The sequence below is a fragment of the Vanellus vanellus genome (assembly GCF_965231255.1).
Source record: "Vanellus vanellus genome assembly, chromosome: 16".
NCBI classification, from domain to species: Eukaryota; Metazoa; Chordata; class Aves; order Charadriiformes; family Charadriidae; genus Vanellus; species Vanellus vanellus.
The window spans coordinates 16,293,461-16,307,674 of NC_138921.1; the positions used below are offsets into that span (position 1 = coordinate 16,293,461).

Here is a 14,214-nt window from a genome sequence, read left to right on the forward strand (position 1 = left end):
CCCCCCCGAGGAGGGCACCCCCCGAGCAGGGCACCCCCAGAGCTGGCACGGGGCTGGGGGGGTGCAGTGGCTGCGGTGCCAGGGGGGTGCAGCGGCTGGGGTGCCGCGGGGGGTGCAGGATCAGTCCCACACTCGGGGAGGGTTCGGGCGAGACGTCTGCAGCAGAAGCAGCTCCGGGCAGGATTAGCTGATCCCAGCACACCGTCAATCTGCCTAAGCCCGTCACACAGGCAGAGCACGGGGGCTGAACGCCGCCATTAATAGCATCCGTATAAGCTTCTCAGGGTTTCTGGTGTAATCAGATCGCTAAAACCTTCAGGACGGTAACTACTGAACTTGAGCAATCAAGCCACCATCCTCCGGCAGCCCGGGAACGTGCGCTCGCAGCGAGGCAGCGATAGCATCGGCATTAGTAATGGGAGCCCGGCGATATAGCTACTCATGGTTTAGCTCTTTCAGGAGCACAGCAGCAAAATGAGCGCTTTATGATTATTTCAGCATCCTTTTATCAAGCATTTGCAGTTCCCTAATTCCTCTAAGCCCCTCTGGCTGAGGTATCGGCAGCAATCAAATTTGCCCGGCTCTCTCCAGCCACGGCACCTCTGGAGCAGCACACACGCGTCTGCCATCACTGGCCACGGCCACAGGACACGGTCCCGTCATCCTGGCGGGGGCTGTGGGGGTCCTGGGGACCCTCTCTCATGGGGATGAAGCTTTGGGGCTGGGGAGGACGCGGCGAGTGGGTCCCTGCGCTGTGGGGGCTGAGCGTCCCACGGGAAGGACGTGGCTGTGCAGCGTGGCGGCGGGAAGGGCCGTGGGGACTCGGCGTGATGCGGGAACTGCCCAGACGCGGTCTGCTCTGCCGCCACGGTGGCTGTGAGGAGAGCTGCTGCTTTTCCCGCGTGCTGGGGCTGACGTGGCAGAGATCACAGTCGCTGGGGTGGTTTCTGAGGAGGCGGCTGCTGCCCCGGGCACTGTCCCCAGGAGCAGAGCTAACGGGCAATGGCTTGAGCGCATCCCTGCGGGCTGCAGGTATCCCATGGCCAAGATCCCACCCGGACCCCGGTGTGGCATCGAGCCGGTGCCAGCCCTGCCGACCCAGCGCAGCCCCACAGGGGGTCCCCAACCGGCCCATCCCGGGGACACCGGGGGTCCCCAGCGCCCCGAGCGTGGGCAGGGACCACGCTGGTGTGGGCAAGGTGCTTTGCTGCCAGCTCCTGCCGGCGCTTTGAACGCTGTGCTTCCCATCCCCTGCTGCTGCGCAAGGCCTGCCGGGGCTGGAACAAGCTCTTCGCTGTGCCCTTAATTGAAAGTCCCTTGATTGCCGGGGGCTCCCTGCTGCAGGGGGGCAGCGCGGCCGCGGCTGCTGCCGGTGACGGCACCGCGGGCTTCAGCGTGGGGTTTGTGTGCTAATTCAAGGTCCAGAAGGTGACACCTTCATCTCCCCGCTGCGCTGCGCAGCATCAAAGGCAGAGTCTGGGGGTGCCCCGGGCCCGGGAGTGCAGCCGGGCCCCCCTCGGCGGGGACGTGGGGATGCTGGCACTGCCGCCACCGGGCAGCCGAAAACTGCCTGAATGCACCGTGTCCGTCCCGAGCAAAATACAGCCAAGCTGCTTTTTGAGAGGGAGCACTGAAACGCCTATTTGGCTTTTATGGAGAACAAGATCTGATAGCGTAGGAAATCGTGGCAAAGGGGAGAGCTTGAGCTCACATTTAATTAGTTTTCCTTCATTCTCCTGGCCTTGCAGTCTCATTCCCTGTTTTGCTTAACACACTGCAGTTAGCTCAGTTAATGCGCCTGAGCCGTCACGGCAAATTCCAGGCCACAACCCGAAATCTGTCGCTGCGTGCGCACAGATCATGGGCAGAAAGCAGATTTATTTCTGAGTAGCGGGAAAACAAAATTCTTCAAGAGAGTGAGATAAAACTAAATGGCAAAAAGAATAGGCTGTTTATATGGAAAGATGTCATCAGGCCAATTAGTTGTTCTCGGTGTGGGCAGAAGGATTGGGTGGGTAAGAGAGCACAGCCCCCACCTTTGAGGTGTTGGCCTTTGAGGTTGTGAATTTTTCTCATGATGGCAAGTGTCAAAGAGGCATTTTTACTCATTTATATATATTTAAACATGTGTTCAGTGCCAAAGGCCCTCCATGAGTGGCTGACGGTGCTGCTCGGGCGGGCGGCTGGTGCCCTGCGAGCGCCCAGGTCTGCGCTGGCTCTGGGCGAGGGGACCCACTTTGGCAGCCCCTGCCCTGCCTGCCCTGCCTGCCCTGCCTGCCACCCCTCCTGCCCCGCTGCCTCTTGAGAGCTCCCTGCCATCGCCCTAGCCCCGGGGACGCGTTCCCGCTGCCAGCCCTGGCCGGCACGCAGCCCGCACGCTCCCACGCGCAGCACGGCGCGCTCAGCACCCGTGCCCTGCAGAGGAGCGAGCGCTTCCGACAGCGGCTAAGTATAAATCGTGGGGGAGTTGAAAGCTGGTTGGAGACGTCCTCCCCGGAGCTGAGCTTCCTTCCTCGGTGTTTACACGCCGGTATCCAGGCAGATCCCAGAATAGACCTGAAGATGAGCTGTCGTTTTGCATTAAGGTCACTCGTGCTCCAAACTGTCCCGGACGTTTCTGTCCCATCTCGCGGGAGCAGCCGCCCGTGCCAGCGCCGCCGTGCCCCGAGCGCCGCACCGTGCCCGGGGGCAGCAGGGGCTGGGGGGGCCGCTTGCGGAGGCTTTCATGGATTTAGAGAAGCCTTCCCAGTCTCCAACCGCCTGCGGAGTGCTCCTGATCAAGATACAAGATAAACCCCTTGTACATCTTGATAGCATTTACTTCCTGCGGAGCTGGTTTAGCAGATTAGATCAAGGTCAAAAGCCATCATTTCTCTTCCAGCGGCTCAGTGTCTCCGGATCCATCGCTTGTGCAGAACAGGATGGATCTGGGCAGCCGGGAAGGGTCTTGCTCTGCCTGTCCCGGCCCCCAGCCGAGCATCCCGTGGGGCCGGAGCGGTGGCGGGGAGCACGGGCATCCCGCAGGGCTGGGTGACGTCGAACTGCCTCGTCCCGTGCTGGGATATGAGAGCACCCCCAAGCAATCCTCCCGCGCTGACAGCATTTCACGCCTGCCATTACGGTAGCAGTTGTGCTACGGGAACTCAGAGTAAATCCACAGAACTGATTATAAATCTGTGGAGGATTATTTAGCGCTGCGGTGGTGTGAGCCGGCCGGGCGGCAGCGCTGCGCTGCTGGGAGGGGAGAGGGGCCGCAGGGCTTCCAGCCATGGGTGCGAGCCACGAACCCCCGTGCTCCCGGGCTGGCTCCTGGACAGGAATGCGCCAAAGGTGTTTGGGCAATTTCACATCTCACCTCTCCCGGGGATTGCACCGTAGCCCTCGGAGACAGCAGAACGGCTGTTTGCGTTCAGATGAGTATGGAAAGTATCTTACCAAAGTCCACCCTTATCCTAATATCAGATATGGATACCTACCGCAATCCTTCCCTAAAGATGAGGATACCCGGTCTGCTTCACCTGCTCTTTGCTTTTCCTAAAGCCTCTCTCACCCCGGAGAGGCTGTAGGTGGGGGGGAACACCCCTCTGTGGGCAGCAACAGCCCCTCCGTATGGGGGGGGGGCCTCTGCCCCCCAGGAGGGAAGAGCTGGTGGTTCCCTTCCCAAAGGAACGAATTCCCTTCACCGGACACGAGTGAGCGGAGGAAAGCCAGCAGAGCGGGGACAGGGCTGCGCAGGGGCCATGGGGGGGGTCACAGTGCCGCACCAACCCGCGTGGGGTGGGAGAGGGGTCCGGCAGCTCCGGGGAGGCAGCAGGCAGGGCTGGCAGCCCGTACCTCGGGGATGCGCCGGAGCACCTCAGGGACACGCCGGAGCCCAGCACCAGTTTGGGGGTGGCGATGCAAGCTGGAGTTAAGATCATTAATCACTCCTCTTTCTGGTAGCGCGAAATATACCCTTATTAATCACTGATGCCAGGGCCCCCCTGCGCCTCCATCTCCCCGCTCCAGCCTGGCTGCGTTTGCTTCCCTGAAATACACGTTTGCCCTTTACAAACTAAAGCATGTTAAGTATCTCATTACAGAGTCACTATACAGAGTGTTTTATTTCATGCTTTGTTAAGGACAGAATCGTTTAAATGCATCCTGGCAAAGGATCTAATAAGAAATTAGTCAACTTTCTGAAAGCATAAAATATGGTTTAACGGCAACATCCGTTAAGAATTAGAGTTCACATGACAAATAACCCGGGGATGCTGTTTTGCCATTTCTGGTAACACGCTGGCTTTAAGGACTCAGGTTGCTGTCGGAACATCCCGACTGCCCCACTGTGAGCCGGTGTCCCCCCGTGTCCCCCTGTGTCCCACCATGTCCCACCAGCCAGCAAGCCCCTCCTCTCCCCTCGCCTCCCGGGGCCGTGCCGCCTCCTTCTTGTCTGACAGCCCCATCTTCTCCCATAATGGAGAAACCGTTTTGCTGCAGAGCACTAAAACTGATGAGCTGAGCCACGGCCAGACCAGCAGCGGGGGGAGAGCAGCTGCCAGCCACCCGCCCCGGGCTTGGGCTGGGAGAGGAAGCCTAAAGCACGAGAGCCCTCCAAAACTTGTCAGGGAAGGACAGCTGATGCTGGTAGTGCCTCGGGGACCGATTTCCCCCCATCACCCCATGGCAGGATGCCCGCAGCCCCATGGCAGGATGCCCACGGAGGCCAGGCTCAGCCCGGGGGCGGGATGGAGAGGGAAGCAGAGATGCTCAGAAAGGAGCGGAGGGTGCGGGGGCGCCCAGGCTGCCCCACCAGCGGCATGCATGGGGACACCGAGACACCCAGCCTCCCCAGGGGCAACCGGGGGAGATTATTCAGACCTGACACGAGTTGGCGGTTGCAGACGACATGTGTGAAATATCTCCTAATGTGCTAAGGGAATCGGCTAATGAATTTGCTGAACCACTGCTAATTAAAGAATTAATTTTTTAAGTCATGGGAAATATAACGGAAGAGACCAGGAAGCCTTCAGTAGCCGGGACCGGCTTGCCGGCCGCTGGGTCCATGGCTTGGCTGGCGGTCAGCGGCTCGGGGTGGGCACGGGCACGGCCCCGGCTGTCCCAGGGACCCAGGGTTAAGGAGCAGCCCAGGCGGCAGCAGTGCAGGCACGGGCTCTGCGGGGCTGAGGAGCAGAAGCCGCGCGGGGACTGCCCTGGCACAGCGCAGCCAGAGGAGAGGTGACCCTGCCTGCGGCCGAGGCGAAGGCTCCTGCACTCCTGCAGCGCCCTCACTGCACAGACCCGGAAAAAAATATACCTCCAGCCTTGGACAAGCAGATTTTGGAAACTCCAGCCTTCAGGCTAACTCTCCCAGCCTTTGCCTTGTGCCGTTGTGTTCTCGTATCTTCAGTTCTTGCCAGAAACCACTTTGATTCTCCAGCAGACGGAGCGAGGTCAACTTCCAGCAGGTTGCTTGTTCCTCTCTGCGCAGGCTGCTTATGGATGGCCAGGGACATCCCCGGTCCCATGGTGCGTTCCCCGGGGGCGATGCTGTGCTGCCTTTGCTGCAGAGTGACCGTTTGGAGCAGTGACCGCTGCTTATCCCTGCACAAGCTGCAGCGAGAAGAAAAACCGCTTGGTTATAAAGGGAGCTGGCAGGGACCACTGGGCATTCAAGGCCAGACTCCGCCACCCCGTTGCCACTGTGGGTCCCTTTTCTCTGTGGCACTCGTGGAGGTGACAGTACCGGGGTCCCTCGTCCATCCGGGTGGGCGCTCGCACCTTACAGAGCATGAGCCCGAGTCCTGTAAAGCTCCTGATGCCGCACATCTAAATAACGCAGGGGCTGAGCGTTACGCATGCAAGTCACCTCCGAGCGAGCGCGCACCTCTGCAGAAAGCAGAGCGGGTACCCGAGTGTTTCCAGGATCAGCACTTAAATGTGTAATGAGAGGCAACAGCTGGATGGCACAAACGCGCCGGGGGAGCCGCAGCACGGCCGGGGATCATGAGCGGCATGACAAGCAGCCACGCTCTGCGGTGTCACCGCCAAGGCGGGTTTAACGTCCCCTACAACTTTCTTCTCCATCAGAGTCCTCCTGGGCAGGGCAGGGGGGAGCGTGGCTGATGGCGGCCGCGGTTGTGTGCCCACACGGGGCGGCAGGAGCACGGGCTCCCCCAGCCTGGGCAGCACCGCGGATCAAAGCTGGGCAAGCTCGCCGATGCTCATCCGCATCCCCATCCTCTGCCCAACTCTGCCCCGGCGCCCACGCAATTAGCTGCAATGAGATTATGATTCTGCGCTTGGGGCTGAGGCGCTGCAGCAGCCCCTGCCAGCGGAAGCCTTGCGAACACGCTGCTGCGCCGCAGCGGTGCTGCTCGGGCTGTGCCACGGTGTGCCCAGCACGGTGCTCACCATCTGTGCCACGGTGTGCCCGGCACGACGCTCACCGGCTGTACCATGGTGTGCCCGGCACGGTGCTCACTGGCTGCGCGGCAGCAAAACTAATGCTAAAGGCGTCAGAAGCAGAAGTTTAAAGGCATTAAAATCACGGGGTGATGTAAACGGCGGTTGGACTCCGGAGGAACCGTACTCCCCCGCAGCAATCACTCGGCAGTGTCCCCGTGTTTCAGGCTGCACATCCAAAAGCTCCTTTCTTCCTTTTCATTCCCATCCTACAGTAATTAGTAGAATTTGACATGCAAAAAAAAAAATCAAGTTAAACATAGCGTTAAGCGTTGTGCTTTTGTTTAAAGTATCTGTAACACTAATGTTAAGGCAGTGCCCAGGGTGAGTGTGGGCTGGAGTCTGCCTGGGAAAGAAACCCTTTCAGGCCACCCCGGCTGCGGGTCCCACGGAGACCTGGCACAGCGGCGGGCACATGTGCCAGCCGCCCCCGTGGCCATGTCACCGCAGCCGGGACCGTTTTTTGGAGCAGGTCGGTGCCTTCGTTTGCGGTCACGCAGGGGAGCACGTTCCCCGGCAGCCCCTGGGCCAGCAGTGGGGCCGGGGGCTCACAGCCCCCCCCCCCATGTCTGGCCATGCCGAGGGCAGGGACCCCGTGTTTTGGGGGCTCCAAACCCTGGCAGGGGAGCTGAGGGGGCTGGAATTACGGTCTTTAAGTACTGCGCATTAAGCGCCTTCCCTGGCAACTGCTGTTTCCATGGAAAACGTTGACTCTGCCTCTCGGAGCTCTCTGCAGTGTTGGGCAGAGCCGCGGCGCTGCTCCCGGCTTATTTCACGCCGCGGACCGCAGCCCAATCAGAGGCATTAGTGGTGAATAAATCTGTATTTCGTGCAATTAAACTCCCCGGCCGGAGCGGTGGCGGTGCGGCTTTGATTACTCTTTTCCTTCCCGCGCGTTCCTTTGCCCGGCACAAAGGGTGAGCGGCAGCAGGAGGAGAGACTTCGCAGCGGCGGGCGGCGTTGTGCCGCGGGAGGCCGGAGGAGGCGGGTGAATCGGCGGCAGTTCCCCGCCGGGCAGCAGCGTGGGGAAGACAATGGGAAAGAGCCGCAGCCTAATCAGGCGCTTTGAAATGGCCGTATTTGCTGATGACAATTGCAAAAATAAAGGCTTTTCACAGAGACCGAGCCAGAGCAACAAACTCGGCAGGAGCGGGTGAACCTCCCCGAACAAGTGACCTCTAGATAAAGAGACCGAATAGCGGCTCTGAAACGGCGAGATAAGGCCACCGAGTTTCAGCAGAAATCCACCTTTCAGGGAGTGGGTGCAGGCTCATTATTGCTCTCCCGTAATGAGCCCGTTTGGGAGAGCGGCAGGCGTTCAATCAGCCGCAGCTCCCCGGGGGGCTGATTCCGTGCCACCAGCGCAGCTATAATTTCGTGCCCAGAATTGCCCAAGTCCCACTTTCCCCCATTTTTTTGGTTTTTTTTGCAGACAACGGATCAGGGGTGGCGCTGGCCCCCGCCAGCCCGGACCCTCTGGCTGCGGATGAGCCGATGGACAAGACGGCCGGCGGAGCCGGGGAGCTCGGGCACGCCACTGCCCTCAACCTGCTGCCGGCCGCGGAGGACGACTCCGAGCCGGTGGCGGAGGAGACGACACTGCTGGTGCAGAGCCATGTCCTGCCAATGCCCACTGCCACCCCCAGTGCTGATGTGAAACAAACTTTCCCCGTTAAGAAAAAGCCACCTACTCTAAAGCAAGTAAATACATCAAGGAAGCACCCGAGACCCAAGCCCACCTTGCCAGAGCCCCCCCGGGCTGCCTCTCCAGCCATCCCGCTGGGCTCCGGGCTCCCCGCCGCCTCCCAAGAGCCGCGTGCGCCGGCAGAGGCAGCGGCTGGGACGGGGGACACGGAGCAGAGTCCCCCTGAGCTGCCCTGGGGGGGCCAGGCCACCACCAGCCGCCCCGTGCTGCAGATCTCCCCGTCCACCCTGCCACCGCCGGCCCCTCGGCCCTTCCCCGGCAGCGCGGGCGATGCTGGCGAGGCTCCGACCGCGGCTCCTGCCGGTGCCACCGTTAACTGGACGAACGGCGCGGAGAGCGAGGTGCACGGCTCTGCGTCGGAAGAGAGCCAAGAGACCACCACGTCCACCATCATCACCACCACCGTCATAACCACGGAGCCCACCCCGGGTAAGCCACGCCGCCCGTACGGGGCCGGGGAGTGCGGGAACGGGGATACGGCAGCTGATGGGGAACAGCTCTGGGTTTGTGGGGCTGCTTAAAATCTGCACTTCAGCGGTGTTGGCCGCTGGAGCAGGGAGCGGGGTGCTGGGTTTTGGGGCAGCGGGAGCACCGGGGACGGGAGGGAGCTGCCGGGTGAGCTGTTCCCCGGGGCACTCACTGACGCGTGTTCCCCCCAGTCCTCTGCAGCATGAGCTTCCATGACCCCGAGGGCTACATCGACTCCACGGACTACCCCCCGCTGCCCCTGCACAGCTACCTGGAGTGCACCTACAACGTCACCGTCTACACAGGCTACGGCGTTGAGCTCCAGGTAGGAAGCGTGTCGGTGGGGGGGATCACCATGGCCCGGATCCCCTGCGCCGCGGCAGCGAAGGATGCAACACACCCACAGCCTTGGGCACGGCTGCCCTGGGCTTGCTAAAAAAATACCCTGCCCAGGGAAAAAAAACTAGGTTTTTCTTAGGCCGTGTAATAAATAAACTGTACGAGGGAACTGGTACATCCTGAACGTCAGCACTGATCAAAGCATTTAAAATGCCATGCAATTAATTTAACAACGAGACACTTGCAGGCAATTTGCACAAAAGGCACTCAGCCTTCGTGGGACGGGGCGAAGCGGCGGTGCTGCCTCCAGCACGGCCACCAGCCCTCTGCCCTCGCTCCCCAGCCCGCCGGGAGGCGCGCGGGCAGCCCCGAGGTGCGCATCGGGGTGGGCAGCCCAAGTCCCCTCTCCAGCCAGCACAGGCTTTGGGTGGGTTTTGGCAACCGGCTCCTACACCGTAGCGGGGCCACGTCCCTGGAAGCTGAAGGATAAAAACCAGGCGGAGGAGCGGATGCTTTGCAGCAAACCCCGGCGGTGGCAGGTATGCGCGCTGCGGCAGAGGGACAGGGCTGAGTTTCTGCGGGAAGGCGTCAGTAAATGCCGTGAGCGGGCACGCACGCAAGCACGGAGCCGCGGGCACGGCCGTGCCGGCGCTGTGCGCTCCCATCAGAGCCGGTGGTCTGGACCAAGCAGATGTGCTCCATCAGCTCTCCCCGAAACGCTGCGTCCCACTGCCTGGCGAGGCTGGGAGCAGGGCAGGGGCCTCAACACGGTTCAAACACCATCAGTCCACAGTCTCCACGCTCTGGTGTGTCTTGTTCTTGCGTTTTCCCCATGTCACTGTTTGCATCCAATTAAAATCCATTAGCTGTTAATCCGCGTAATTAAGAAAGTGCATTAAGAAGAGTAGTAGTTCCAGTGAGCTTGTTCCTGCCGCCCCTCCGGCGGGCGCGGGGGGTTGACCTCCATGGCACGACTGCCGCCGTGGAAGCGAGCCGCAGTGCGGAGGTTGCCCCGGGAGCCAGCAGCAGCGGGCAGCAGCGGCACAGGGGCGCGCACGGGGATGTGTGCGCCTCAGACACTTTTCCATGGCGGTAACTCTGTCTCCCCAAATCCACAGGGTGCTAAACACAGGCTGCTCCGCCGTAAATTCGCCTCTGTCCATAATCCATCAGGTGACACCACTCCTGACCTCGCTCCGTTGTAAACTGAGATTTTAATGGAGCATAAAATTAGTCTCTCCACCCCCCGAGCTTTGCATTTCACTTTGCTGATGCTTCTGAGCTTTTCAGACAAATTAAATCACGGCGGCGGGTCCGCGCTGGCGGAGCGTGGCCTCATTTGGAGCTGGCTGAGCACACACCGTGCCGCCCCTCCGGCAGCAGCCCCCGGGGTGCCCGCGGTGCCCGGGCTGAGCCGCCACGGATGGATGGGCACTGGCGAGAGCTGGAGGAGGATGGGCCCTGGGGCTGCAGGCAGCGGTGCTGAGTGCCCCGGAGCCGCTGCCTGCAGCTGAGTCCAGCAAAAATCCTGCCGCAGGGTGGGCAGAGCTCGGCAGAGATTGGGGAGGAGGGAGGGGGGCTGGCAGGCCCTGTCCTCGCAGGTGCCCGTGGGCGAGGGCTGATGTGCTCCAGCGCGTCAGCATCGGTGCGTGTCTGGCCCACCACGACAGGCAACGAGCTCTGCAGAGGGCTTCTTAACCATTTAGGCAGCAGCAGCGACGTGATTTATGTCCCAGGGAAGCTAGAAATAGCATTCGTGGAGAACAAGACAACAGATTTATCCCCTCTCTTTAGTTCGCGCAGGGGATGTCACACGCGATACATGCTGATGAGCCCGTGGAGGAGACAGACAGTGCAGGGCAGAAGCGTTGTCTGTGTTTGAGTGGAAACCTGATTTTAAAATGATGGGTCCACCCTGGATGTCACCCCTGAGTAGTGGGGCCGGTGCAGAAAGCTCTGCTCCCGCGGCTGGGACTTTTCCCCACCGTCACGAACAGGCTGTGCAGCAAGGAGCCGTGCCTGCCTGCTCCCGACAATTCTGCAAGACCGGCACGGCAGGCCAGCAGCCGAGGCAGCCGAACCTGGGGCTGTTCCTGCCCAAGCTGCTGCTGGCAGAGGGGGGGAGCAGCCGGCGGGCAACCAGCTCTGAACACATCCAGCCCCCAGCAGCATCCCAGACCTGGCAGCATCCCAGTCCCCAGCAGCATCCCACCCCCCAGCAGCATCCCAGACCTGGCAGCATCCCAGTCCCCAGTGCATCCCACCCTCCAGCAGCATCCCAGTCCCCGGCAGCATCCCAGTCCCCAGCAGCATCCTAGTCCCCAGTGCATCCCACCCCCCAGCAGCATCCCAGACCTGGCAGCATCCCAGTCCCCAGCAGCATCCCACCCCCCAGCAGCATCCCAGTCCCCTGTGCATCCCACCCCCCAGCAGCATCCCAGACCTGGACGCATCCCAGCCCCTCTCCCCAGGGCTGTGGAAATGGGGCACAGCACAGCAGAAGGGCTAGTAATCATGGGGTTTGGGCTATCTCTAGCCCTTGCCTCCCCTCCCAGGTGCGAGGGCCCACAGCAGAGCACAGGGAGAACGTAAGGTCCCAGGACCATCCCAGCACTGTGCCTCAGCTTCCCCACCCATGAACCGAGGCCAACGGCCTCATTCCATGCCGCGCTCTGGCTTGCGCTGTGGGGAGTAATTAGCACAGACGTGCTGGAAGGCGGCACTCCTAATTCTATATTGTTTCCTACCAGAAGGGCTGGGACTGGAGGTGGCAGGGAGGACTGGTGACCGCAGGGATGGCGCACGGGTGCGGGAAGCAGGGTGAGGGGTGCGCTGGCTGGCGCGAGCGGCTGACGGACGGCGGGTACCGCTGCTCGTCCCCGATGTGTCAGCCTGGCTGGGGACAATGCCCGTGCCAAACCGGGCAGGACGGCCGTTACCTCCCCGCTGCTCCCCCTTGTTTTGCCTGGTGCTGACTGACTCTCTTCCATCACTTTTTAATTATTTCACACGTACAAGCGCTGCGAGCTTCAGTGTCTCCGAGGCTAATTACATCGGGCAGGTGCTGGAGTAACGCAGTGCAACGTCCTCAGCTGCCTCACCTGATGTGGGTAATTGGTTAATGTTTAAGTGATTTGGATTCAATTCACAGCTCCTGTGATGGAGATGGGCAGGGGGAGACCTTGCTGGGTGAGGAGGAGCGGGGCTGAGCCCTCCTGCCAGGGTGGTGTGATGCAGGAGTGTCCCACGGGGATTCCTTTTTTTTCACATGGGTTTGCTGGGGCTGAGCTGGGAGCTCTGGAGGCCAGACCTGCTCAGGGATGCTGGTCTGGGAGAGGCCAGGCTGGGCTGGGGAGCAGAGCTGGGCTGGCACTGCATTGCCCTGTGGTGGTGTGGCCCAGGGAGATGGGTTGGGTGAGCTCTGCGTGGAGCCTGGGCTGATGCACACCCCTGTCACGAGTGGTGTGTGGTCTCAGCAGGTCCTGCTGGAGGCTGGGCATGAGGAAGGATGTCCTGGAGAGCGTGGGGGAAGGTCTCCCCCAGGATTCAGCGTGCGGCACTGGGAGAGCAGAGCCACTGATGGTGAAGCGCTGCCTCTTACCTCTGCGCATCTCGTTAAAGTCATCTGCAGGAGAAAAGAGAAGCCCCCGGGACAGGGAGGTGCTGACCCTGCGTGGGGGGTCGCCTCTCAATGCAGGGACCGTGGGAGAGCATGGTGGTGGCAGGAATGACTGTGGCGCTGCAGCCCTGCTCCGAGACTGGGAGTGCGGAGCCCTGGGGCTGCTCCTGTGGGCAATTGGGACCATTCAGGAGGTGACGAGGACCCTCTGCTTCCTTCCTTGCGCCCTTTGGAGTCAGACCCTCGCTCGCTGCAGGGGAAATCTGCCTTCGGTGAGGAGCGGGCACAAAGCCTGCGTGTCAGCCATGGTCTCGGGAAAGGCTCCAGCAAACCTGCCTGGCGCTGGGGGCTGCGCGGGGCCGCGTGAGAGCTCGGGGTCCCTGCTTGGCTCCCCGCCGGCAGCCCCCTGCACCCCTCGCAGCATCCCGGGGAGAGCTGTGCCTGCCCCTGGCTGCCCCCCCACCAGCCGGGTCGCACCATGGCAGCCCCGGGGAGCCGTGGAGCAGCCAGCTCTCCGAATGCTTAGTTAAATTACATTTATTTTTAAAATTCTTGAATCTTCTTGGCAGGAAGTAGAATTTCCCTAAAGAGATTTTTCTAGTGGGTGAGCGAGGCTGGCAGTCTGAATCGAGGATCCCTCCTGTCTTCCCAACAGGCTCTTCAGGAGCTGACACTGGTGCAGGCTTTGATTAAAGTAAGAGCTTGTCCTCCCCAGCCCCTGGCAGGAACTCGCGCATATGGTCCCTCTCGCAGCGGCTGACGGTCCCTGGCGCGAGGCCACTGCATCCGTCTGTACCCGCCGGTTACTCCCGAGCGGCCGGGGTCCTCTGAGGATGCTCGCCTACCCGGCACCGGCACAGGGAACGGCGGGTCCTTCGCAATGACATCCCTGCGCCGGGCTCCTCTCAGCCTGCCTTTGCGGGAGGGGGAGGCTGCCGGCGGAGCCGAGCCGCGTCCCCACCCCACGGCACCCTGCGAAGGGCCGGGGCGATGCCGCAGTGTTCATCGGCTCCGTCTCTTCTGCAGAGCTCTGCCTGCTCCAGCCGCTCCTCCGAAACCCCTTCCCAGCAGCAGAGCCGGGGGGGGGGGGGGGGGGGGGGAGAGCAGAGCAGCTCGGCTGCCGTCAGCTGCTCACGTGGCACTCCTGAACGATTCTCTCTTTAATTCGCTGGAGTGATTTGCTGCTAGATAGCGTGTTTGATAGTAGTCCGCACTGGAGGAAGCTAGCAGGGGAGCAGGTTTGTCTTTGAGTGATTTCGGAACAAGATGTGTTACAACCACCCTGGAAACGTCTTTGCAGTGATTCAGACCCAGCTCGGGAAGAAAAATTCTGCCCTGGTGGGAGCTGGGGGGAGTTGTTCGCATTGTACGTAGCCCGCTTAGCATCCCTGGATCCCGCGCTCCAAATAATTCATCCCCAATAACATTTAATTCATTCCAGTTATTAGTAGTTAGACCTGAGCCATCCCACCGGACGCGCTGTGCGGGGGAGGTACGGTTTCAGGACGAAGCCTGAGGAAGAAGAAATGCCCCAGGGCAGGTCGGGGTCCAGGACAGGCACTTGTCCCGTGCTTCCGATGCACCGTGCGGCACCCATGAGGACCGGGGACTGCTTTTCCCTGCAGTGAGGCTCTCAGTA

The 14,214-nt window shown here is 61.3% G+C and overlaps 1 protein-coding gene across 1 annotated transcript in view; it reads left to right on the forward strand.

Annotated features, from left to right (window-relative positions):
* Positions 1-14,214, forward strand: part of SEZ6L (seizure related 6 homolog like) — a gene marked incomplete at both ends in the record, with an annotated part of 48,534 nt that overhangs the window by 21,898 nt on the left and 12,422 nt on the right. Inside the window, 2 exons of the mRNA XM_082491875.1 lie at positions 7,877-8,578; positions 8,809-8,942. Of these exons, the coding sequence (XP_082348001.1) occupies positions 7,877-8,578; positions 8,809-8,942 (836 nt within the window). The remainder of the gene's footprint in view (positions 1-7,876; positions 8,579-8,808; positions 8,943-14,214) is intronic.